Genomic DNA, 27,985 nt, shown 5'->3' with positions numbered 1-27,985 from the left:
GTCCAGTCTACGACAACCTCCCCTTATTATTCTGTTTTCTGTATGAAAAGCTTAGAACTCACGAGCTGTGAAGCAGGCTGGGAAGAGAGGAGCCACTGATATGTGCAGCCACTGAGCCATTCAGCCTATGCAAGGCACTTGCTGCCTGTTCTGTTTGGGACTGCATCTCCTGCTGCCAGTTCGTCTTGACCTACGGCACTGGCAGCCCTGGCAGGGCCTCCCTGAGCAAGGTGTTCTTTTAAGCAGCACTGGGATGGGGTTCTCTGCTATGCACTTAGTGGGTCTCTGATGGAGATGTTCTAAAACAAGCTCTGAACCCACACCCAGCCTAGGGGGGGGGGGGTGTTAAGTAACTACACCAATTGAGAGAGCAGTCTCAGGAGCCATGCAGGAACAGAGAGCAGCCTGTACTTCAGTGCGGTTATGGTCCATCTGTAAAGTTCAAACCAGAAATGCACTGATTTTGTCATGTTGAATCCTGAGGCCTTTGTAGTTCTCAGCCCAGTAGCTGATACTCCCAGTACAACTCCTCCCTGATGGTACAGTGATTCAGTATCTGCCCTGAACGCACAGCAGCAGGCTGGGAGGCAGGAGGGACCACCACAGGCGTGTTAACAGCCTCTGTTCCCAAATGGATTATTTCCTCTGTGCACTTCAGTCTCCACCAATATGGAGCCCATTTATAAACTAGATCCTCAGCTTTGTCCAAGTCAAGCAGACCAGGGAACAGCAGACTACATCTCCTTGTAATGGGGTTTCTGTTGCTGTTTTACCCCTACCAGGGTTGCTTGCCCTAAGTGAACATCATTCCAGTTACTTGCTTGAGATTTTTTAGAATCTTGTTTGTTAATAAGCAATCCAATAGAACAAGCAAAATAATTTGGTGCTTGGAAGTGGACACATCTAAATGGTGTCTCCACACAGAATCCCCATCCCCAGCTACAGCCTGTGGAAGACAGAGATATGAACTCTGCTGTGACCTAGTAAAATCTTAGGATGCGTATTCTAAGATGGAGGGGCTGGACCAATAGAAGAAGCAGCAGAAGCAGACAAGAAGCCTTGGGGGGTCTCATCTGGGATCTCTCCTTGGAGGATGAGCACTATGATTATTTGTCAGAGAACGACCTTTTCTACCAAGACTTCGTTCACCTCTCCATGAGCCACCTGCTTGGCTTAGGCCCCGCTACAGCCATGTGCTTGCTCTCCTTGTCACATACAAAGCCAAAAGGCCAGGCTGGGCTGACTCAAGAGGCTTTTATGCCCACCCTGCCAACAGATCCAGGCTCACCATGAACAGAATTTCCACCCTAGCAATAGCTGGGCTGTGTCTGAACTGCTCTGAGAGCAGCCTCCAACGTGTCTCCTGGAGAAAAAAAGCAGCATCCTACAATGCGGCTGGCAGGAGGGAAGTGTCAGGATGCTATTAATGAAACAGCTCTGCTCCATTAGCGTTACAAAAGCTTCCTGCTTCTTGAAGAGAAGGAAGTTTCTGGTCAGGCTGTTGGTTTATATACTTAAGATACAGCAGCTTACACCAAGAGGAACTTTGTGACACTTGCGTCTCCTTATGGGGCCTGACTAGTATCTGCCACTGTGCTTTTTGGTATGAAGATAAATACCAGCATGAGATCTAAGCTGGGAGGGGAATAAAAGAGTAGCTAGGAAAGCAGGAAAATTATCTGCTACATTTGCAATTCAGGTCATTTCTTTTGCAAAAAGCTTTGCAAAGAAAACTTAAAACGAAAACCACAAACACTTTGAACCAGGCTGGCTCTTGGTCATATGGCAGGAGATGTCATCTGCATGTAGTTCACTCAGTCTTAAGGTGGGACCCAGCTTGCCTACCTTAGGCACTCATTTTTCACATATTTTTAGGCACCCCACTGAGCAGTGCCTTATCCTCTATCTAGTCCAAGGACAGGAGGTGCTTACGTCTAAGGCAACAGGTATCTCGGAGGGATGAAGGCTGCTATGAGTGTCTGTTGTCTGCCTGCCTCTCTCCCATATGTTCATCTGCAGACAGGGATGCAGGAGATTTACTGCCAAGCTCCTGTGTGGCAGATGTGCTGATGAAGATGCCACTGCCCCAGTCCCTCACCACCACTGTACTTGTCCTGCAGCACTCCAACTGCGACACCGTCCCTTCGGTTTTAACGCAAACTGAGCGTCACCGACTGCCAGGTAAGACAGACAGGCTGTCTGGATGGGGACTTCAGTGCAGAGAGGGAAATTAAAAATTCAAAATAGAAAAACAGATGGCATAAGCTTCATTAAAATAATATCTTGTCTCCTGGGGATCCCATGAGGATCTGTTGCCTTCCAGTGGATATGGAGCCCCTGAAATTTACTCTTGGGGATTATTCTGTTCCTCCCTCTCTCCTTATCACAACGCTTTTCTGTTTTCAAAAGGCTTGTGGTATGTGCTCCATCTGGATATGCCTCCTAATAAGGATGTGCTGGAGACATCTAGGCACTAATGTACATCCAGCCCCTCCCCGTGCTGTTGGGAGTCTCCTTTTCAAGTGATTTGGAAGAAAGAAAGAAGCATGGCTGAGCCTTGCAGTTCCTGACAGAAAGAAAAGCATGAGTGTTAGGGAAGTAAGAAATACATAATTAATACGGATATAATATTAATAAGGGCTTAAGATGATGAACTACATGAACTGGGAGATGTTATTTCCCCTTGGTGTGAGGCTCTCCTCTTTTTTGCTGTGCCCCTAGCAGCTAGCTAAGTGTTCTATTGTTCCACTTACAAACCAGGTATAACCTTTAGAAGGTCACTAGGAATGTAAGGCACCTGTGAAGTTTTTCTTGTATCTAACTGACCCTCCAAGCAAACATGACTCTATGCAGGCAAATATACTGATTCAGAGGGGGAGATACCACCAAGGAAAAGACCATTCGAGCAGCAGGATAATTCTGTGTTCGGTGCGTGCAGCACAGCACACTCTGTCTGTCACACTTCAATCACTGCGGGCTCTGGAAGCAAGAGTTGTATTCATGCTGGGTTGGTATTTAATTGAGCTTACTCGAACCAAGCTTCCAGCAAGCACATATGACAGATTTATACATGAATCTTCACAGTGATAAATGACATTTATCAACCTTCCATCAGAGCATTTGACATTTGAACAATTGATTCTGAATTAGCAGTGAAAAATGCCACCATCCGTGTGGAAAACCCTCAGTAGGATTAAAACCCTACTTGCTACCATCCCAAACAATGGCTCTGCCAGTTCAGCTATTAAACATTTATGTACTACCTTAACTTTGGAGTAGCCTTAAAAAGATTAAAAAAACCAATCCAAATCCCAACAAGTTTAATGCAGAATCTTTTTTATCTATAAAAATTCTAGAGATTTTTTAAAAATCTTTTTTATCTCTTAAAAAATCCAGAGATCTTTTATCTCTAAAGATCTCGACTGAGGAACAGGGGCCACAGCTGGGAGATGTGAGCCATTAAACTACTTTAAAATTGTGAAGGCTGGGCAGATTTTAAGAGTAAGAGCAGCAGGAGCTACTGTGGGTGAAAGGCATGTTACACTGGCTGCAGACAATACAATCTCATTTTGCCCCAGGTAACCCAGAGCTTATCTGGGTATGGTGAAGAGTAGAGCTGATCCAAATACCACTAGATATGCATTCATCTAATTAAAGAGGCAGGCTGTTTTAACAGGCAGAGAGAGAGAGAGAGGTGTTTGAGCAGGCTTCTCTCTAGAGACAAGGCAGGAAGATGCTCGTCAGCCTCTTAATTCCTCTAGAGGTTCTACCCAGTACTGCCTTCCTAACCACACTGTGGTCAGCACTGAGTATTCACTGGGCAGGAGCACCAGCTGGAAAGGAAAGGAGGTCTTTGCAGTGGTACACCTCTACCTACCTCAAAATTTGTTCACAGACTTTTCCAATGCTTCCCTTTCTTTCTTCACTGATGGACAGTAGCATTCAGCAGTGGCTAAATGAAATAAAATCTTCCCTATGTGGAAAAGCATGACTAATCTTTTTGTTATATCTGATCCTTGGAAACAAGCTGAAGTGTGACTACAGTGTTTTTAAATGTATTTGTCTATTTTAGCAACTAGTAACCTTGAAATCAACTAATGTAACAGGCTTCCTCTTCCTTAGTCAACTCCAGCTGGTAAATTCCAGTTTACAGCAGACTGAGATTCTCCTGGCATATTTTTCTCATTTCTATTATTCCAGCTTTCCTGTTTCTTCTCTGTGGTATTTCTTAGTCTTTGTTGTATTGATGTTTCCCAAACATGCTACAACCAAATTTTCTTTGCCAACTCCTGCTTTTTGTGTCAGAGTCATTAATGAACACAAGAATGAAATGACTGTTGGAGAACCCCATTGCTAATGGGGTTCTGGTATTTTCTCCTTCAACTCTACTTGATTTATTTTGAGTTCTTGGGTTTCCCAATCTTTTTGAGATTTGCTTTGTTTCAACACTTAGTTTGTAAAACTGAGGTTTCTTGCAGATCTACCTCCTATTACCTCTTCATTGAATTTGCATGGATTGAGCTTTTTATCCCTGAATCCAAATCTTATTCTATGATCAGATCTCCTACAATGTCCTCAAGACTTACCCAAGCCAGGTCTAAAATAGCACCACTTATTGTCACATCAGTTAATCTCTGGAGGATATTTTTATTGCCTAGAAATGCAAGAATATCTCAGACTTACCAATAATAGTATCAATTGCCCTCCAAGCTGATTCCTGATGTTAAATTGTCCAAAACAGCTATTGCAGTAAGTTGTTATCTCTCTAATAACATTGCAGAACTCTCTTGGCAGTAACAAAGTATCCTGGTGGCATATGGCATGCTGGCAATGATAATATTTTACCAAACTGTGAACTGTGCTGACATTAACACATACTACTGCTCCCTACCTTTTGCTGAAAAGCAGCCACTGGTTTCAGAGTATTCATGAATGTGACCACAGGATAAATCTACTGCTCCAATCCACTCACATCTTGTATCTGTAGCTCAAGGTCCTCCACTTTGATGCATAATCCTGTTCTGTATACATATCCAGCTTTCTGTCTTCCCCTTCCTGGTCCCTCTTTCAGAAAAGTCTTGCCTGTTCAACTACTTTCCTGCCTATGGGTCTCTGCTGTGACATTCCTATACTGCTGTGACCAGATCCATCTGATTATTCAATTCACCATATTCTCAGGCAGACCCTTGAGACTTCACAAGCACTAACCAGCCTTCTCCTGAAGTTTCTTTAAGGTTTCTCTTATAAGCCAACCCAGCACTAGTGTCTGCAGTAGTACTACAGGTCCCTGAGTAAAACTTTTTAGAGCATCTCTTCATAATCAGATGACAATGCCCAAACCTTCCCAAATCTCCTTGAAACCTTAGCTGTCTGCTGACTTTCCCTACCACTCATCTGGTAGGGGCCAGAGATATTCCACCCACTTCTTTCAGAGCGTTCCCTCACACAGCTCCAGCAGCACCCTCTCAATGTCACTTGTCTTGATGGGAAGGACAACCAGAGGACTGCTTTTCCTGCTCCTGACTTAAGATTCCCATTTTTTATCCATGCTCTGAGCAAAAAGCACACTGTCCCTTTGATTTGCCCTCCATCAGGTTCTTGAGGCTGTGTTGCATGAGTGGCTGATGTTTTGGGTGCAGGGCAGCCATGTGTGGATTGCTGTCCCCTTGTAAACATTAGCCTTCGAGGAAGCAGTGTACTGTGCTAATTGGATGATTCTGCTTCCAGAACTTCAATGTGCTCTGAAATAGCACAAGTATTTGTAAGTGAGCACTTACAGACCCACAAGCCCTCCATCTCACAGCAGCACAGCTCTGCCTTTTCCTGGTACTGGCCCAAGTCTCTGATCCTTTCCCTTTTGTTTGCAGCGATTCTGTTTTCTATTCTTTTTACACTCCCTCTATATTATCTTCATTCTTTATCTGGCCGAGCCTTGATCTCAGCTTGATAAAAATCTGTGGGTTTAAAACTCTATGTCTTCCTTTCAAGGCATAGCTTCCTTCCTGTACTACACCCCAAGATACAGTGTGTCTTTACATGTTTGTAGGTCAGTTCCCGCCGTCGCAGAATCGCAATGATAAAACCTCTCTGTGAGTCGTTCTGAGCTGGGCTGGCATGCTGGCACAGGCATGGAGATCTGCAAACAAACCCACAAGCACCTTGATGTGTTTCAGACTGTGGATTTCACCCCCCATTGCCAGACTCACCTAGTTTCACTTGAAGTGGGGACGGCTTATAGTTCATGGCTACGGTCTCTCCCTCTCTCGTATCACAATCTCTGTCCGAAATAGATGCAGCTGTTGGATCCTGTTAAGAAAGGAAACAAAACAGAATGGTTTAGTTATAAAGTTATGCAGTCTTTTCTCTAGCTGTTATGTGGCTGTTAGGCGAGTCCATCCTCATCATCATTCAGGGGCAACAGAACATGCTGGTGTTCTGATCAGCTGAAACCCAGGGGCAAAACACAGAGCTTTGGAGGCACGTTTAGCATGCTAGAAGTACCTCTGGAAACACCAGATTTCAACATCAGATTTATATGATGGATGATACTGGGAATACAATGTGGAGCATGGGTCATCAGTTCAAATTCAGCTTGGGCTGGCAGTAGTCCCAAACCATTTTTGTGTGATGATTCTTTGGGGTGTTGTATGAAATGCATTTACACTTTCAGCTGAGTTCCAAATGGACCAGTCAACCTCATGATTAAAACTAAAAGTCTCGCCGCCACCACCTGCAAGAAAAGTCCAACTCAGAAGGAACGAGGACTGAATGAGTTGGAGAATTCAATCTCCAGTTCTTTGTGGGAGCAGGAGGAAGCAGACTGTGCTTCCCACACTGGAACTATTTTGTGGCTAACCAGGAAGATTTAATTTTAGTATCTGTCAGCACAGCATCTTTCACTGTCCCCAAAAACCCCTCCCAAAAACAAAAGTTCCCCAAACACGGAGTCCACTCTGTCACACCTACTTGCAGACAACCTAATCCTGGTAGTGTTGTACTTCATGGTACAGCACATCAAAGGATTCAGAGAGAGACAAACTACCAATTCAGGCACTTCTACCACTGCTACAAGTATTTAAAGTCCTTTCCAGTCCTGCTGGAACTATCTCTACTTAGCATCATAGTGAAAACTAAAATCGGTCTCCAAACACTCACTTTTTCCCACCAAGAAGCTGGAAACCAAATTGAACATATACATAAATATATATACAAATGTGTGTATGTAAATCTGGATTTATATTAGGTAGAGTTGCACTGCGAAAACGATCACCCAATCTTAGGTCTGATGCCTGAAAAAAACCCCATCATTTGAAGAAACCGAACAAAGCATCAGAAACTGCTGGATTGGTATTGTCCATCTCTCAGATTCTGGAGTCTGTATTTCTTACAAAAACACCCCCCACTGTCTGGCACTGACACCTCTACGTGAGGCAGAATCATTGTCTTTCACAGCAAGATACTTTGCTCTCTGTAAAAAAACCCACCCAGTCCCTTGTGCCCAGTGCCTGCCGTCTCTCTGCAGTGCACGCTGACTCTCTGCAAGAAACGGTGCTTACAAGAAGAATTCTGATTCTTGAACTAGGCTCTACTTTCATAGAGACTGGTCAGAAAGCACATGTGGGGTTAAAATGTTTTACCAAACTCCTGCCCCTCTGCGCTGTCTGGCAGACTCTGACAGTACTTAAAATGGATGGTGCATACAAGACACTGCATTTGCATTCAATGACATTAAATAGACAAGTCTGAACCATATGCAATTTCTTCTGATTTTCTCTTATGCAGTCCCTGCTGCACTTCTCTAATGTGGAGGTTTAATGACTGGCTAAAGAGGTTTGAGCAGGTTGCAAACAAATAAGCCAGTCTCCAGCAGAACAGAGTTAGGCATACATAAATGATGAATCTTACGTATTTTAGGTTAACCCCCCCCCCCGCTTCAGTAACCACATTAAATGACAAAATACAGCAGGTGAAATTAAATGAAGCTAAAAGTGAAGGGTACACAGAAGAAAAACAATTAAAACTTTATATATGAAAATGATCAGTTGCATCTAGCTACTGTCACTCAAGAGAGAGATCTCAGGTGACAGATTCCATCAGATGACCAGCTAGACAGAGCAGGACTCTTCAGCCAGGACAGACAACAGACGGGGGCTCCGTGAGGAGTCTAATCCTGAGTGGGGTGAGGAGGTCAAGAGGGATCACCTAGCCCTTATTTCCTACAAGCCCAAGATACCAAGTGGCAGCCAGCACGCAGGAGCTGGAAACAGTACTTCTCCACACAGCAGATGATGTGCTGCTGTGGATGCTAAAAGGGGATCGAGAAAGGGTGAGAAAAATGAATTGAAGGGATATCCATGAAATCCATGCCCCCAAGCACAGATTATTGGAGGGGGAAACTGGGGAGGCATCAGTGCAACCTCATCCTGTCCTTGTCCTCTTGGGAGTACAATGCAGGGGTAGGAGGGACCTTTAATCTGACTTGAAACAGCCATCCTTATTTTCTGTGTCATATTCTATGCTCTCAACTGAAGAACAGCTCTTAGGGTATCCTTGTAACATGGGATTGTTCTCAACATTGAGTTGAAGGGGCCGGACCAGAATCCAGGCTGTAGGAAAAGATATTAATTGAAAAGGCCAAGTAAATCAGAGGACACAGCTGTTTCCCAGACGTGCTAGAACCGTTCCAAGAGGGATGTGTAGGGTGGGAAGTGGCACCACTTGAGTCCAGGCTTCCTGGATGAAAACCTTTTCTTTGGCAGTCTGGGAAAAGGTGGGGTGCAGCTGTTTTTAAGAAGCATGACTCTCAGAGCTGGATGCTTTCTAGTAAATGCAAACAAGTCCTTGGAGCCCCAATGCACTGGCTGCAGGAAGGCCTGGGAGTAGACATATTATGGCAAAGGACACGGTGTGATGGCCACTGCCTCCTGTGCTGGTGCAGTCTAGCCAGGGCCACGCGAGCTCACAGCCAGACATTCACAGCCAGAGTCCATAATAACACCAGGAATTCATCTCTAAGGGTTGGAAACAACATTCTTCTGCCCCAGCTGCATGGCACCTCTACAGCAGACCCACCGGGGAGCAGGTTTCAGCCACACAACCAACCTCGGACTTGCACAGAGGGATCACAAAGCAGGAGCAGTCTGGGTGAGCACCACTGCGTGCATGGGCCAGGCCTGCTCCCTCTGGAGAGTAAAATGGATCCATCCATTCAGTGGGTATCCATCCCTGGCCCAGGACTGCAGAGGCACTGTTGTATTTTGTGCCCAACACCTCACAAGCAGCAAACAGGACTCTGCAGAAACAACCCCAGCCGGGAGATCGACAGCATTCCCGTGGCAGCGTGGCTGGAGCCGCCTCTTGGCAGGAGCAGGCTTTGCTTCTGTGCACACTGAGCCCATGTGCTTCCCTCTCTGCAGCTCACCCACCCAAAGAAACATTTATTTGCCTAACCAGACTTTTTCTGGTGAATGCCTCCGAGCACACTGGGACTCACCGCTGGCTTTCGCTACCGAAATTCTCTTGGCCATTTTGTCCCTTTTCACAAACCTCCCCAGATGGATGCATCCAGCTCCGACCCCGACATCAGAATCTCAGCTGCTAAGTGGTCCCAGGACAGATGATGTGACTTCTCTCCGCTTGCTGCGGGGCTGGGGAGGGGGAACACAACACTCCCAATCAAAAGGCAAAGGAGGAGATAGGGCTGCAGGGGCTCTAAACGGCTGCGGGAATTTAATAAATTTAAGTGGGTTTTTTTGTTCCTGAGGCCTCCCTAAGTCTTCGTTCCCAGGGAAAGAAATATATTCAATCAAGCCACTGCATGAACGTTTGGCTGGGGCCTGAGTTTAATCAAAGTTTTCTCCCCACACGCTCACAGCTTAATGGGGTGTGCACAATCACAGCATTCAAATGGGGGGACAGTTCCTTATCAGGGTTTTTTTTTCCTACAGGCTTGACACAATGGACCTTGAAAACTGTCCCCCTGCGAGGTACAGCCAGGTCCTACAATGTGCATCATGTGCCATTTCTGAACATCAGAAATTAGTTCCAGTGAACCTTCATGGAACAAGAGTGCTGTGAATCCTCAGTGTGGGGGGGCACAGAGAGAAGCTGAAACCATTTAAACTGAAATCAGGGCTTTAAGGAAGATGGCTCAGCAGGGTTTTTATTCTTTCTATAAATCGTTCCTTTCCTTTTTGCAGTGCTCAGAAAGAAAAATTAATCTGCCATAATGCACCAGGTCAACAGCCTTTTCACTCCTACCATCTACATCTCCCTGTAACCCACCGGTCACTGACCACAGGGGAGACAGCCCCTCACAGCCACCACACAGCTACTTCCCAAGCAATGGAGCTGGGTGCTGGGTTCAAACACACCCTTGTAGCACCTTGGGAAACGCAGCTTCCTTCGCCTTCCATCACAGTCAACACTTCTGACACTTTGCAAGCTTAACAAGCCTCTGCTTTCCACCCTGTAAATCCTCAGGGATCCCACAGCACGTGGAAGAGGAAAAGCACACACTTGCAGTTTCAGTGACCTTCAGCTGCCCCTTGAAAACAAGGCTGGAAAACGAGATGCCTCTGTCTGCCCACCTTTCCTAGTTCTACAAAACAGTCATTTTTACAGCCATAAGAAGATGTTTTCGACTCTCCTGTCTGTGGGAAATTTTACAACCATTAAATCAGCTCTGCTTTTTGATAAAGCACAGGGGGAAGATTGACCTTACCCTCTAATCTCAAGACCCAATACACAGGGCTTTACCCACTAATTCTCTTCACATTTCAGAGGTTTTGGTCCGATCATCAGCTGAGTCAGTATGAGCTGCCTCCTTGGGACTATCATCCTACTACCTTCATCTCTGCAGTACCAGCCACTGATGTGGTTGCTGTCTGCTGTCCAACGTAAAGATGCTGGAAGTCACGGTACCGACACATGTGTGACAGCCTACAGTGAACACTCACAGCTCAGCTGGCTTCTTTTCCACGTCAAACATTGAGTTTGGAAAATCTGATAGATGGTCTGTGTATGAGAGACTGACTTAGTGAGCAGAAAAACCAGTGACAAACCACACGCATCCCAGACACAGGGGATACATTCAGGTCACCAAGAAGTTTCCATCATTCCCATGCTGTCATCCCAGACTCTCAGGCTAGAACGCTGCTCCCACCAATAAATGTTTATGCCTCCAGTCCCTTTGCCCTGCAACTGGAAAATCCTGTGCTGTTTGCAGATTCACTCTGCCTCAAGCTGTACTGCATCAGGTTATCTGGAGAGAGGCAGCTGTGGGCAGCAGGCTTCTGGGGAGGGGACTCTGATGTGCACAACCAGGTATGTAAAAGCACAATCTCACAGTGTTTTGCACAACAGACCTCTGCAGCCTCCAGGTATCACTGCAATATAAACATGAACTACCTACGAACACAAAGTGCTTGGAAAAAGCCCAGTGGGAACAGAAACACTGGGAGCCAAGATGTGCAGATTCTGTCTGTGTGAGAAGTGGCATAAAAGTAGCAGCTCAAGGGCTGTGAGATTTACAGTGGATCAAGATAAACCCACCATAGAGAAGAACAACAGTCCATAATAGCATGTTTGGCAAGAGAATGGAAAGCATCACAGGGGGATGTATGGCAGGAATGGAACCTGCAAACCTCACAAAAGACTCTCTTCATGCTCTCTCTTCTCCACACCCCTCAGGCTTCAGCTTAAACACACAGTTTTGAAGCCCATTATTTCAAGGAAGATACAATCCCCTCAGCAGTCCTATAGATAAAAGCTAGAAGCTACAACCATCCAGGAACAGCAGATGAATGGGGTTGTTCAGAGAAGAAAGGGGAAGACCAAGGAGGAATACAGTAACTGTCTTCAGATATGGAAAGGGCTGCCACAGAGAAAAAGGGGGTAATTTTTAATTTCTTCATGTTTCTGATCACCAGAATAAGAAATTATTACCTTAAACTGCAGCAGGGTTGCAAGGAAATATCAGGAAAAAACCCTGTAGAGGTAAGGGTAAGGAGCTGACCATTTTGCCTGATGAAGCTGGGGAGTTGTTGCAAGCCTGGGGTAGAAACCAATTTGTCACATAGAAAGTCAGCAGAGCTGATGTGGATTTAGGGACGTCTGATCCGGATTTGGTGCAAGCTGAGGTACCTGATCTGTTTAGGTCCCTTTCCACCATCTGTCTTAAGAGAAGACTTCTTAGCCAAACTCATTTAGGCAGAACACCAGCTTTTCCTGGGAATGAGCAGTTCTCCAAACTCCCCTTCTCACTGCCAGGGACCATGGCTGGCCTTTGCCTTCTCTCTGGGTGAGCTGAAGAAAAACACATTGAAGGAACTTCATAATCACAGGGTGACCAGAGCAGAAGGCTCCTGGAAAGACACAGTTGCCAACATGTGCCTGCTGCTGGATCCAGAGCACTAACCTCTCATCTCAGCATCCCCACCCTGTACCTAAGTGAAAATAAATGACATTTTGGTGACACAGCCACTGATGTACTGAAATGCATCCTGATAGCTACTGACTCAGTTTCAACAAAGCAATAAACAACAACTGTTTATTGACTTTCTACTAGCTCTGCCAATGCACCAGTTACAACGCTGCTGTTTTACTTTTCTGAGTAACTGCTGAACAGATCTTACTTAACAGTAACAAATTAGGCCTGCAATATCCACTGCAAGATCCAGATTTTGAATCCTATTCACTTATAATTGTAAGACAAACCAGCGTTTGAAGCCATTTTTTTCCCCAGCAATTGAAAAGCCATCAGTGTTAATATCACTGCATAATTAAAACCTCAAATCACGTTAATTAAATTGAACCAGGACATCGCTGAAATTACTTTTTTACTGTGCAAACCTGCAGCAGGCATAGTTCAACTCACTGGCAGGTGAAGAGGACCTTGGGTCTTTCTGTTTCACACAAGGGCAGAAGTGCCACTGGCACGTGTGTGCTGCAGTGCGTGTGCTGAGACCCTTCCATGGAGGGCTGGCCGTGAAGGGTCTTCCCGAGGGTCACATCCAGGCTGGACAGAAGGCAGCCTGAGCTGTGTGGAGGGGGCAGGATGCATCAGAGGCCTGGTTTCCTAATCAGAAATGACATCTGCAGCACAGGGAAGCAAGTCCCTTTTTTTAGATGGTGATGTTTAGCTATTCCCAGGAGTCTACAGTATCAGAGGAAGCGACAACCTCAGTACACAGACTAAATACTTTGGGAAGGCAACTGAGGGGCAAGGAAGAAAAATGGGAGTAATTACATGATTTCTGTTAGATTTCTCCTCCCTTCTTCCCCCTCGAAAAACCAGCAGTGCAAGCAGGCCCTGGTCCTTTCCTTTCAATCATGATGGAGTATTTAACACTGTATTTCCCTCCAGGCTCTTCTCCAGCACATAAGCCATCACTATTATCACATGCATTTATAGGTTTGGTACCTTGTGCTAACTTTACACGACTTAAATTGGATCATTAACATTGCAAATTAGAGAACTGCCACACTGCACTCTCCACTGCCTGCAGCACTTGCCAAGTGCCTGGCATTCAATAACTATTTCAAACGAGCTATTAACTGAGGTATGTTTTCAGAATGCTTCAATACCAAAACATTTCCTTCCTTGTAAAGGACATATACACGAAGACGTTACACACTGCCTTTTGTATCTCTGATTATACTGCCGCAGCTCTGAGGTGCAACTTGAGACACAGGATAAGGCAGTAAACCATCGTGAATGTCTTGGTGCCTATTGTGAGACTCAGTTTAGCAACTGCAATCTGGCCAAAAGACCCCAAACAACATTTCAGCTGCTCTTCAGACCTCAACTCATGAGGGAGGATACCTTCAAAATTATTAAAAACTGAGACCTGTGTCAGAGCCAAGGTCACAGTGTGTTTGGACAGTCAGGAACAGGAGCCTGGGCTCTTGGCTACATGTTGTAGCTGAATCCTACAGAAAACTGCAGTGGTCTGCACAGCACTGCCCATAAAGGGACCACAGCAGGATCTTGGAACGACTGAATTCATGCTCACTAGTTAGTGTTTAGTGCTTCTTTCAAAGGTGTGTCCCATCTTTACTCCTTCAGTGCTTTAAAGGAGCTTCAGCAAGGGGAAAAGTCTATTTTCAAAGACAGACTTGAGTTTTCCAGCTGAAATGAAGACCAGGAGAGATTCTCCAGCATGGCAGGGAGAAACTGTGCTTCTTTCCCATGCGCAGCCCCAACACCCGGAGAAACTGGCTGCGTAAGTGCCAGAAAGCAGTGTCATCACTGCCAAACTGACATGTCCGTGGGCATATACAGAATGGTTTGCAGATCCTCTCCACATGCAGCTTGGATATTCCAGCTGTATATGAAAGACAAGACCAAAATTTGCCAAATTGAGCCCTTGGCTGTACAAACAACAGCAGGGAAAGCTGGGATAGCTCCACATCCATACCTTTTAACAGACCAAGGGCTCCAATCAATGGTTCAATGTCACAGCTACTACTCATATACTTCTAGGGCCACTCATTCTTTCACAGGTAGCAGTTAGAACCCCTTTTTCAAGCAAGGTGTCTGACTTTTACATGTTCAATTCCAGTAATTTTAAGATTAATGGAGTCTAGCTTTTTGCTCCTGGAATGCTGCTGGAACCTTTAATCCAAACCCTCAGATCCTTTTCTGAGTTGTTTTATTGCTTCTCCTGCTCACTCCTTCTCCAGTGATGCTTCTTTATCCTACCTTTCTCTTGCACCTACTAAGTCCCCCTTCTTTCACATGGCAAGGATATCCAGCTCTCCAAGCTCTAATGGAGAGGAAAGGGTTTGGGTCATCAGCACTGAAATCTTAAGGACTCTAAGAGACTGTGTTAGATTTGCCTCCAAGATTTCCTACGGCTCTGTGAGAGACTGGCTGCAGAATGTTTGTCTCCAAGATTGGCTACAGCTATAGGCCCCAACCTGTGAAAGCATCTAGCCCACTAGATCATGGGCAGTCATGTTAGCAACATGTGAAGAGCAGGACCATAGCCACGTGGAGCAGGTATGAGCTAAGGTCTACCCCTTATTGGGGGGAACGTGGAGTCATGCCAAAACTCCATTGGGTGCTGAAACCCTGAACAAGAGATAAAAGAACTCACTGAAACAAAGACTGTATGATTGCCCACTACCAGACAGGAGAGACGTGGACCCTTGGGATGCTGTGGATTCATGGCGGTGACTACTCTTGTGACTCTACCCCAATTGCTTGCTTAATTTCTGCCTTTTCATTCCATCCTGTCCTAATGCTGCTATTGTCCCTTCTTGTAATAAACTCTGTTTGGGGGCAACAGCATTTGGCCTCCTTTCTGTCTTAGTGGTCTGTGGGGACAGGACAAGGGGCAATGGCTGCAAGTTGGAGAACAGGAAGTTCCACACCAACATGCGGAAAATCTTTTTCACAGTGAGGGTGACAGAGCCCTGGGACAGGCTGCCCAGGGGGTGTGGGGTCTCCATCTCTGGAGATATTCAAGCCCCGCCTGGACCCCTATCTGAGTGATATGTCCTAGGGAGCTGCTTTGGCAGGGGGGTTGGACCCGATGATCTCTCAAGGTCGCTTCCAACCCCTACAATTCTATGATTCTATGCCCTTGGGATCACATCAAGAACCTCCTCATCACTGGATTGGGGCAGGGACCCAGCACCCTGCTTTCTGGGGAAGATGAAGAACTGAGAATGCTGTGTAGCAAATGCCAACAGTACTTTGAGGGAGGAGCATGTGCAGTTGTCCAAGATCAAAGCTATCTCTGGCTACAGGATGGAGGGATGCTAAGAAAACCAAGGAAAGGAGAGGTTGTAAAGCCCTGAAGAAGCACTGTGGTGGCCCATCGCTTTGGGAATATTAATGGATTCCTAATGGTATTCAAAACTCGTCAACAAGTCTGAAAATACTGACTCTTCCAACACAACCCAAAAAGATGGAGAGATGCCCAAGGCTCATGCACCAAAAGCCTATGTCTCACAATTCAGACAGGTAGGGATCTCAGCGGTTGACACCAGCTTAGCCTGGACAGAAGAGGGAACTCTGCCACAGCCAGTGCTTTCATACTCCCCCAGTGCTGCCTCCTGACTCCGCAACCCAGACTGATGGGTTCAGCCAGGATCTCAGTAGGTAACGCTAATGGTTTTGAGAGCACAGTGCCGGGTAGGCAGGACTGCTCTTGTCCTCACCTCACCATGCTCAACATGGTCATGAGCATGAGCCTGCCTTGAGAGGCCACTTGCCTGTCCTGCAAGGGTGGACCCCAGCATTAAAACCATACTGGTTTCCCTCCACAAGCCGAGAAAACAAAGCTGCCAAGCCAAGTGCTCAGCAGTCCTTCTCTCTTTCGCACAACACTTTGAACTTGTCCCAAGAGATGGAGAGCTCAATCATCACATTTCCATATTTATAAGGAGAAAGTTTCTGTTTCGCCAAGCTTGCGACAGAAATAATCCCACAAACAGCAGCAGGAGCAGCAGCACGGCAAACATGTCTGAGGGGCGGGGATGCGAAAGCCGAGGGAGATCTCAAGTTGCTCTCTACCTTGGCACGGCGTTCCAGCCCTGCGTGAGAAATTGTGAGGGCACAAATCATTTCGGATTCTAAAATAAGAGCTCGCCTCGCCCCCACCCCTACGCCTGTGTCTCCGTGACTAATTAGCATCCAGGGGGATACAGATTCTCCTCTGATAGAGCACTGCTTGGCTCCCTTTCTCCCCTGACACGTTTGTATTAGAAATATCCTCATTACATGACTAATCAGGGAAGCTGAGACAAAGGCATAGGAGCCGGCTTAAAGGGAAATTGCTGATTTTTAGAAACATGCCTTATAAATTATTCTGTCTCCAAAGGGCAGGGATTCGTCTTCCCCTCCTGATCTGGAAAAAAAGAATGAAAAATTGGAGTCTCTGAAGAAAAACCTATTTTTATTCCCAGAAGCAGCGGCTTTTATTATCTCCCCTCTTTGCTAAACTTGCTTCCAATTCCCCTGGCTATTTCAGGGTTGCCGTTTACGCATTGCAAAGGTCCTGGAGAGCCTGCCAGCCCTGTGCTGCCTGCTGGGGCTGGGCCCAGCATGGTGTCTGACCACCCCACCTCTGCCAGACGCTGCGGATGGGAAGTGACAAACCTGGTCAGCATTTTACCACACTGAGCTTAAACATCAGCGGCACACAAAATGCAAGACCTTCCCTTGAGAGTGTCTGAAGATATTTAGTGCTGTTATCTTTAACACAGCACATCGGGCTGAGCGAAGACCACAGAATACCTAAAACACTGAGGTAAACCAGGCTTGGCAGGAGCTTTCTGAAATAAAGGCAAGCTGACACCATTTAGCAGCACAAGGAGAATGTTTTTAAAGGAGAATTTGATTCCCCTCCGTGCTCCCTGCAATGGAGCTGGTCTCCATCAGGATCCAGTTTGTCTCCTTGGCCTCCTGTTGACAGCACCAGAAAGAGATATCAGACCAGACGGCTTCCGCCTCGCTTCTCCTTTGAAGGCAGCCCCTTTATCAGCCGAAATCAAGCCATCTGTCCCTGGCCCCCTTCGAGGAGCTGCAGCAGATTGCGGAGCATGGGAGGAAACACTGCTCAAGGTGGGAACAGGAGGTCGAGGGAGCTCACTGCATGCAGAAAAAGCCAAACCAGATCCCTGGTCGAGCCGGGACGGGAGATGAAAGACTGACCACAGCCTCAGTGCTCCCTAGCACAGGCTCAGGCACAGGCATAACCACTCTCACTCTGTATTCAGCGTCCTCCAGCATTCTGCTCCTTCTGTTGCAGAGACACAGACCAGCCCCAGAGCCCGGCACCGGGGCTCCCAAAGGCCTTGTTGGAAGTCAGGCTGCTGCAAGGCAAGGAGAGCTTTGCCTGCTTTGCACACTGAGTGTGACTGCCCAGATCTTTGCATTTTCACAGGCTTTTTTTTTCATTTGCCAAATGTCTGTTTTTTGGGATGAAAATCTGCACTCTAGACTTTTCTCTCAGCCAGATTTTAAATACATCTATATTTACATATAATTATTAATGCACGTTTATATATATATGCACATATACACATATATGTAATTATACATGTTTATCTACGTTTATGTATAATTGTGTGCCTATACACATCTCAATACATTTTTTTTGGGGTGGGGTGCTGGAACACACTTTGTCACCCTTAGAGTGGTACCCCTCTCACCATCTGCAGTCCATGGCCAAGGCTGATGAGGGCAGGGGGCTAGCAGGGCATGAGCAGGGAGTGAAGGCAGGGTCCATCAGGAGGGCTAGAGCTGGCTGGAGAGTGGGAGTGGGGAAACAAATTGGATGAGTAACCAGGAGGGGAAACAGGAATGGCTGAACGATGTTTCTAGAACAGGTCTGAGAAGACAAGAAAGAGCCAGGACAGGGACAATGAAAGGTGGTCAGGATTAAAAATACCAGAGGATGAGCTGTCAAGACATCTGTGATATGGTGCACCTCTGTGCTCTGACAGGGCTTGCGCACATCAAGGACAACAACCAACTTCCCACCTTGGTCCCAGACTACCTTTAATCGATGCTCCAAAAGCCTTCTTGCAATGTCAGGATTTAGGAACCTAAGTGGCTCTGTGGCCTGAACATAGCTAAGGCTGGTGGTACGAAGCTATGTGCTCACACGGCCCAGAGCTGTGTTGGTGATGCTGGGTCAGGCCACGCTGGGATTTCCTTATAGTCCATTCTCCTTTGTCAAAACTGCAGGGAACTGACATTAGAAAAAAACCAACAGCAGGGCTGGTTTGCCAAGCTCACAAATGCTGCTGCAGCCTACTTCGAGCTCTTGCAAGCTGTGTGCTGCAGAACATAATGACATACTCATGTAAGCCCTTTCCCTTGGTAATTCAGGAGTCAGCATGGACCTACGCTGGAGCCAAATCAGGGTCACCACACAAAGAAGGAACAAGAGCCCAAGTATGTGATTCCTCACTGAAGGTGCAAGTCACGTAGGGGACAGGGGAGCAGAGCAGAGCATACAGGAAGAAAGATGATCTTGTGGTTACAGAACGTGGCTGTCTTGCAGAACTGGGACCTTTATGCTCTTACATGAAATGTGCCAAGTCTAAGGAACCAGATTTCCCACAAGGGATTACTAGAAAGGTTCCCCTCTTTGGCTGGGCTCCTGAATCACAGCCCTGCAGTGTGACATACTGAGTGCTTACAAATGCTACCGAAGGGAGCGGGACCTGTGCTCTGAGTAGGTGGAAAGACTAAGGGGGGGGCCTTATTAATGTTTATAAATATCTTAAGTATGGGATGCAGGGGGAAATGGGCAGCCCCTTTTCAGTGTTCTGTGGAGACAGGACAAGGGGCAATGGCTGCAAGTTGGAGCACAGGAAGTTCCGCACCAACATGTGGAAGAACTTTTACACAGTGAGGGTGACAGAGCCCTGGGACAGGCTGCCCAGGGAGGTGGTGGAGTCTCCTTCTCTGGAGAGATTCAACACCCGTCTGGATGTCTCCCTGTGCAATCTGAGCTGGGGAGCTGCTTTGGCATGGGGGTTGGACCGATGATTTCTCGAGGTCCCTTCCAACCCCTGTGATTCTGTGATTCTGTGAAATGAGGGTGGGGAGAAAAATCATCAGGCAGTAGGTATGTTGCACTGAAACCCCGCCAGTGATCTTCCAGCCTTCATCGGTCTCTGTCTCAAGCCCTGATCTGTCCAGCCACCAGATCATGGGAGAGAGGGAAGGGCCTTTGAAAAGACATGGGGTACATGGTAAGGCTTACTAATCCATCCTGTCCCCTAGGAGTAGGGCTGCAGAGATGAACCAGGCCTCTGCGAAGTGCTCAGACACTATCTGTCATGCCAAACACCACATAACAGCCCACGAAACCACTTACTTGGCTGTCAGGGGAATTTTGGTTTTATGCCTTTCTTAATCTTGTGTGTGTGTGGCTCTGTCACGTCTTTCTGTACCCAGCAGACTTACCCTTCCCCCTCACGCACTTGTGTGCCCTGTCTGCAACCCTGACCGTGTCCTTGCCAGCATCACCACACTGCCTGTACAGCCGTTCTCCCCCAAGAGCTGGGAGAGTGGGAGCACTCAGTGAAGTAAGAGCAAGGGAAGTATTATAAAAAAATCAAAGCAGCAATCCTGATCTTTACCTCGATCTTACCAGAGGCCTGTGCTGACTCCAAATGAGGTAAGGAATCTCTTTTGGGGTGACCTGGCACTTGAGAAAGTTCCCTTTCAAGCCCAATAATAAGGGCTGCCAGAGGAGCTGGAAAAAAGAATTTCTACTCCTTTCATACTGTTTATTTTTACTTTGTTGTGGATCCCTGTGTCCTCCTCATTATTCATTAACTTGTATCTTGTGCCAGCAGGTCCATAAGCTGTAGGAATGGATTTGCATCCCAATCTCTCCCCGTTACCCCACTGACAGAGCTTTCTGACCAGTGTATTTCAGTCCCACTAAGTGCTCAATATCATGTGTTTTGGAGTAGGAGTTCAGGTATCTATTAAGCCCTTATCTCTCTCTTCTACCTTCTTATTTTCCTCCTCCTACCATGCCTCCTACTATTTTCTTCTTCAAGTAGAAACAGTCTCAGTATTTTCACTTCTTGCTTGCTTTCTTGTTACAGGCTCCTAAACTCTCCCTGGTTCCACAATATCCTCTTTAGGAGGGGTGATGAGAAACACAAACCCTGTCCCAGGCAACATACTACTGATCAAGAATGGCTTCACCGTTTTTGTCTGCATTTTAATCTCCCTGAACTTTTTTTGGCCTTTTCATCTTTGTTGCCACACTGATCGCTTCATTCGTGTTCCCTGCAGTGATGCTAAGTTCATTTTCCCCGTTTCAGCTTCTCTACTCCCTTCATCTTTAAAACTGTTTTTGGAAGAGAGGTCTGAATCACTTTTCTCTATTTTATATTTGGGAAAACTGGGATCCAGAGAAGTGAAGCTGCTCCACACCAGAGCAGAAAAGCTGGGTCTTCCCTCCAGAATTCTGTCACCTGTGACAAGACCATCTTCATAAATGCATTTCTACTGAATATATTTGGTAGCATGCACCAGAAAGCAGTTAAGTTACTGATATTTCACTTCAAAGTACACTGCAGGGGAAAAAAGTGGTCAGGAGCTGCAGTTCTAGAACTTTATTACAGTCCTGAAAAGTGGTCCCTTCCCGCAAGCACTTGATATTAAGCAGAGAATTACATAAACAAATCAAAGTCTCACAGGCCAGACCATTCCCCAGACATTTTAAAGGCTGGTCTCAGAATACAGGCTTGTTTCTTCCTCCTATCATCTTCCTTTCCCAGCAAAATGTTTTTCCAGAATTGCCTTGTGACAGCTTCATGCTCTTTGCTTAGTTAATTTTCTCAGGAACTCACTCCTTTCTCATTATCATACAAACTACTGTAATTCAGACAGAGCTCCCCGATGTTTCAATTATGCCACACATCCCTGATCAATGTAAAGAGTCACCTCTCTACCAGTCTGTCACATCTGACAATTTCTTCTCCTTGTGAGACTCATTCATATAAGGAGCTTGCAATTAAAAGAAGAGCAATGCGTGATCTTAAAAAGCAAATAAAAGATGCACAACTCTCCTCCCAATACCTTATCAGTTGGAAATTTGGAGTCTAGGTCCACGTTTGTGTTTTTCTTTTCTGTTGGGTGCAGTGCACACCAAAAAGGAGAGACCAGAGAACAGTCAATAAAACCTATGAACAGGATCTTCTGCAAGGGTTTCAATTTGGTTTGGAAGATGCCTATAGAATTAATACATGGGGGAGCATTAGGAAGATGTCTCATTACCACTGAAGCCTTTTAGCTTAATGAGGATGGCTTAGACAATACATTCAGATTACAGGAGAGACGTTCACCTGAAGTTCTGCAGGAAAGATCCCTTGAGCCCGGTTCTGCTTCTTTTGTCTTCACAGGTTTCAATTAACACTGCAGGTGGGCACAGAAACACTTCCAGCTCATTATTCTCTTTTGGAATACTGGTGGACATAAGATATTTAGCTGAAACAGCCCTTTGTAGATCTTTCAGATTCCATTATCATTGCAACGATGGGCATGGGAAGGAGCTATTGTTTTCCTTACCTATTAGGTCCATCTTCTGTGGTGCAGAAGCAGCTTTGTGCATTAATTAATTAATTTGCAACATCTGTCCTGCTGGAAAAAGCTATCTGGAATGTGAATCTTCAGACCAATGGTAGATTGAAGCTGAACTCAGGCACTTGACTTACGGAGGCACAAATCAGGAACGTTACTGGCTCAAATATCCAGAAGCCTCCCAATGAAATAAAAATCAGTAAATAAATTGAAGTCTCTCTGGGTGATCATTCTCATTATCTGGCTATATAAGATAACGAGAGAATCACCAAAGAAAGCTTGTCATTAGCTGTTAATTGAAGGCACTTTCAGAAAGTGCTGCTTAAACCTTGAAAGATTGACTGCCTTTCCAACTGCTACCTAATGTATATGTTAGAGCTGTATTAAAGCCGCTGTCTCATTATGTCCCTGCCCCCAGCACCACTGCTCAGAGAGAGCTTCTGGTGCTTTAGATGAAATTCGCATTTTAAAAAGCTCATCTACATATAGCCTAACCTCTGGGCATATCTTCAGCGTACTCTGCTGAATACAGATCTGTCTCAGCTGATGTTCGTGTTGTACAAACAGAGGATACCTAAGTGTGTTGTAATGACCTTCGAAAGAGGCAGCGGAGTCCTGGCCCATTACGATGTATAATCACATAATGCACCAACGACACAAATCATAAGGATTAGCCTGTGAGCTAAGTGCAGCTATCTGAGGACATGGTTATAGGTTGCTTTGCTCTTTACTGCTCTTTCATATACCTTCTTTTGCTCTTACCATCTTCCTCTCCTTATTCCCAGACCTTTTATTTTCACTCACTAATGGGTGCCCATTAGTCTGGCAGAGAGTATCCTGCTGAGACAGTAATTCCTAGGTGAGACCTCTCACTTCCCATGAAGCAGCCAGCCTCTACCCTACCTGTAACCTCTGCTCTAACCTGGCAAAACTTGGACGTTTTCAGTTCACTTTAAGCTGGTTACATTTCTATTTAAACTCCTTCTCTGTCTCTACAACTGTTGAAGTAAAAATCCATCTTGTACGTACTTTCCCACTAAAGCAAGTATTTTCAATCTGTTACAGGACCATCTGTCGTATCTGAAAATTAGACAGCCTCACAGGAGCTTGTGTAAAGTGCCTGCAGAACCACAGCTTTTAACTGAGGGGTGTGATGTGGGGTGATCCCAAGACAGCACGCAGAGGTGGCCTGAGCACAACAGAACAGGGTCACAGTAACAGAAATAGGGTCCCAGCCAAAAAAACCCCCAAAGTGGTTTATCTGTGTCGGAGAGATCGACAATTTAATTGTAATCTGTGTTTCACCCAGTCTGCACAACCAGTAGGATAAATATCATATGTGAAGCATGACAATAAGGCTGTGTTATGTTTAATCACAGAAGAGCTGGTGTACATCTACCCTGCCTCTGCAGACTAAGTAAAACCGTGTTTGGGTTAATGCTTAGGTTATCGTGTTGGTTTAGCTCTGGCCAGCAATTAAGCACCATGCAGCCACTCACTCACTATCCCCTGGCAGGATGGGAGAGAGAATCAGGAGAGTGAAAGTGAGAGAGCTCATGGGTTGGGATAAAGACAGTTTAATTGGACACACAAAAAAGGAAGATGATGATGATGATACACAAGTGATTAAAAGCACCATTCCTCTCCACCTGAAGTTGATGCTGCATGAGACCCCCCCAGGCTGCCACACATGACCCCCCCAAACTGCCCAGCCTCTCATCCCAGAAGGCTCTGACAGATGGGTGATTTCCAGAGAGGCCTGAAGCCAACACAAATAACCCATCACTGGAGTTCGAGACCACCGACTCAATCAAAGGACTATGCAAATTACCCCACACGCACCCTCCAGGAGCAGGCACGCTAATTTAAATATGCTTAACCGATAGCAGATGATGTGGTAATTACTAACCAATTAGCGTAAATTTACGTGGGTTTTTCTAATCCCATAACAAGATAAATGTGTGGCAGGTTCTGCGTGCAGCGCGCTGGCTGTGCCGAATTCCCACCCAGCACCCAGCTCTGCCCAGGCAGGAGAAAATCCAGCGCCTCTGCTCTGTGTGTGTGGTGTCTCCTGCACACCGGGTAACGACCCCACTTTTGGGATGACACCCCCACTTGTTTTTTATGCTTTCACTTCTGCAGTAGTTGCAAACATCTGGAGCAGAGCATCGGTACACACTGAGTACAGGCCTGTGCTTACACAAGGAAATGCAATTCACTCGAATTTCCCACCTCACTCATTTCAGAGTCATCAAGAAGCTGTGAACTATTTCCTGTTTCCAGGAGAGCTAATAGACTTTAACACAGAAAAATTAAATCATTCTGCTCTTACACTATGCAAAATCCCTGCTGAATTGCTTTGAGCAGAAATGGATATTAAATTGCACAAACAGTACAGTTTAGGGCCATTTACTCCAACTGCTCCAAAGACTTTTCAGGTATAACTACTCCCCCAGCTATAACGGGGCAGGGTTCAGGGAATTTTGACTGCTTTTGAAGTTTTCAAAACCATCTGTATGGCTGAACTCGTTTGAGCTGCTAATTCTTGGGTCCAGCTTTCACATCAAGCAAATTATGAAGGTAGCTACCTCCTGCCATCATGACCACCATAATCTTGAGGCGCTGACAGTGACCCATGAACAAAGATATAATGTGTGCCATCTTAATTATACAGGAGCCATGCCAAACAGATTTTCATTTACAACCATGCTCAGCACCATAAACTCAGGCACTCCTGCTCATCCTGCATAAACATTTCAGTAATGGTTCTACATTTCCATCGCACCGGTGGGTATCCAACTGCATTAGCATGCCATGTTTTAAACCCAGAAATTAAAAGTACACCAAGTAGAACAGGACCTAGTACTGTGGTTCATGCAGAGCCAAGATGTCTCTCACAAAAGTGTGGCCATGTGGAGAACACAGATGCTGAAGCTGCATTCTCCCCCCACTTCAGTTTAACTCCTCACTGTCTCTACTCCCCACCACATCCAGCAGCAGCTGTGCTGTATGGCTTCTCCTGAAGAACATCACTTCCCAAAAGCCTTCAGAAGCAGGCTGGGTCCTGTACCACCCACACAGTTTACTGGAGATAATTGTCATAGTGAAGGTGTTTCCTTATGGGAGAAGAATCCAGGCACTAAGAATCCAGAGCCCCAGGAAGGAAGACCTCCTGCTCCTTCTATCAGTGTGACTCCCTGAGACTTCTACCTGTGACTGATAAAAATAAGGGTCTGGAAAATCACGTTCCAGTCCCATACTCACAGAAAACATGAACTTACAGAAGCACACACAAACCCCTCTGTGGTAATGTCTTCAATCAAGATGTTGGCTGTTCAGATGAGGCTCTTGCTATAAACACAATGCATTCCCCCTTTTAATCAACTGCCAGGCTGACAAGTCACCCTCAAATTGTGACATTTGCTGCAGTATGTATTTCTTCCACCACTTACACCACCATTCAGTTGGCAGCCTGGCATCATGCAGAAAAAGCATGATGCTTTTTCTTTGAAAGAAAGGGGGGTTGACTCTTTTGGCAGGGTCAGCTGTCTCATCATCCGATTGTCTCCTCGAAGGTGTGGTGCTCACCAGCCCAGAAAGCCTGCAGAACCTGGAGGCACAGAGTGAGGTTGGGATCAGACCACTCCTTGCACGCAGCCCAGTGCTTGCTGATGGAGCATCAACCGGCCCTCAAAGACAGACCTCAGCTCTGTGAAGCCCCTGCAGCTGGGCTATGCTGATTAACAGATTCTGCTGGCACAGCAGAGGTAGGGGGTTGGTGCATCTCTTGTCATATTCATGAAGACTGTGACAAAAACACCGCAGGTGAAAAAAACCAGATGCTAAGCATGAGACTCCTGCATCTGTTCAAGTCCATGAGGTAAGCATCCACGCACCTCTGCCATGTGAAGACTTATCCCTGCTTCAGACACAGGAGATTAACTGCTACCTGGGCAGGCTTTGCATTTTATATGCAAATTATTACATGGTCCAAACATCCTTTTTAACAAACTTCTCTCAGTTGAAGCAATGGAGGGAATAAAGTTTTGAGGTCTTAAACAAGTGTCTTTGACATAACTGCAGCCTACCTCTCTTGTAAAACCATTAGCTGGAGGAACTTCACATTTCCACTCAGATTACTTTAGCTAAACGTATTGGACCAGTGCTGAGATTTAAGGAAAAAAGTCAATCCTTCTGTTGCCTTCCTCTGAAAGAAAAACTTTAAGGGGGCAGATGGGGAGAACTTCAGTGCAGAATCACTGGAGCAACACTATATTTACGCTGCAATGAAAACAGCAAAGTCTTACTCAAGCCTTGCCAAGATACCAGGATTTACAAATAAGCCACACCAGGATGGAGGAGGCTGCTTTTGTCCCAGCCAGTGTGACAGCCATCTGTTAGGAGATGCACTTATGTTGCTGGAGTAACAATTCCACAGCTGTTCTCCATGAATTAAAAGGAAAGTATACATCTGAAAGAATCACGGGTGTTTCAGAAGATGGTTAAACAGACTCTATAGCTTTCTGTTGCATTTCAAAAAAGTACAGGAAGGGAGAAGCCAATGGCAAACTCCTCCTTTCTCAGCAAGAAACAGGAAAGCACATCACTTCAATCCAAAACACGAATGGCCTTCTACAGCTCATAACCCAAATAATCTCATTTAACATATATTACTTCCTGTGACAGATCATTTGAGAACTGCATTAAGGTATTGATCCCTTCCTGCTAAGGAAACCTCCCAAAGAAACTACAGAAACATTCAGAATTGAAGACAATGAATATTGTGAGTTACCTGAAACAGAGGTGGATGTAAGCAAACTGAAGCATAAGGATCTCCAGCTTCTTCCCTAGCAAAAGGAAACGCTTACCTAGAGCTTCTGAGTGAAGTGAAAGCTCCTCTCCAGATCCTGTTTATTTTAATGACCAGGGCAAGCATCATGCAAGCTGGCACCTACTCAAGTCCTGCAGGAGGACAAGATGTCAGTTCTAATGTTCTGTGCCCAAGCCAACTAACATAATTACTGAAGACCCTATTCAAACCATCTCCAGTGGCATCTGAAATGCCCTTGGCTTCCAGTGCAGCAAGCAAATGATTCTGTATTCAGACTGCTGGCTCCAGATGTCAATTTCAGCCAGTGTGATGACTTCTTTGCAGGAACCAGGACACCACAGCTTTAGGTAGGGAGTATCCTGAATTTTTCACCACTTTCTTGAACCTAGATGAAGATGGTCCTAATCCCTACCCACTCCTGTGTAGCTTTAGCTTCTTCCTGTGCCAGCTGTGCCATTGCCACTATCATTTCTCCACAACACTGTGACGAACCAGTGACAGCTGAGGGTATGCACCACAGCCTTTAACTGGTACGGTCTGCAAAGCATTTTCATAAGGCAGCAAACCTGGACCATTAGGTTCCAACTCTGGACAAGGAAAGGGATTAGAATACAAGAAAAACTGTGGAACACACAAAATCTAAATTACAATTACTATTACTTTTACCTCTACAGAAATCTACATATAGAGTTTTCTTACCCTGCAGGTACTAAAACCATGACTGAAACTAATTAAATGTAGCCCTTTCAGAACGTTGCCTAACAGATCTCAGTAATGCAAAGACAAATTACTTTCCATTTAAACCAGATTAATGTGGAAAAGCCCGTGAATGTTAAAAAACCAACAGTAAACACAATATAATGTAATGATGACTTTAATTTTTTCAAAAAAACTAAACTGTTCTGCTTTTAAGAGACTGTCCTCTCAACTTTATGGACTCCCAGAACATTACTGGGTGTGTAGGCTGTGAAGCACCATAAATTGTAAAGATCAGGGCTATTGCTCCAGGCTAATAGTGTAATTTTCCACTGGATGGTTTCCATTTACAATTCACCTATTGTATCTGGAAGTCTAATTGCAGCCAG

General features: G+C 45.7%; 1 protein-coding gene across 6 annotated transcripts in view; it reads right to left on the bottom strand.

Annotated features, from left to right (window-relative positions):
* FAM219A (family with sequence similarity 219 member A) overlaps positions 1-27,985 on the bottom strand; it is a gene marked incomplete at both ends in the record, with an annotated part of 92,975 nt that overhangs the window by 31,577 nt on the left and 33,413 nt on the right. For 3 of the 6 annotated variants that reach the window (XM_084278266.1, XM_084278267.1, XM_084278268.1), the window contains one exon: positions 6,207-6,306. In XM_084278266.1, coding sequence (XP_084134392.1) covers positions 6,207-6,306 — 100 coding nt within the window. The remainder of the gene's footprint in view (positions 1-6,206; positions 6,307-27,985) is intronic. The other 3 variants (XM_084278269.1, XM_084278270.1, XM_084278271.1) reach the window with 1 other exon arrangement.

This window comes from Gallinula chloropus (assembly GCF_964237585.1).
Source record: "Gallinula chloropus genome assembly, chromosome: Z".
Lineage (NCBI taxonomy): Eukaryota > Metazoa > Chordata > Aves > Gruiformes > Rallidae > Gallinula > Gallinula chloropus.
This window is presented reverse-complemented; position numbering and strand designations above follow the sequence as displayed.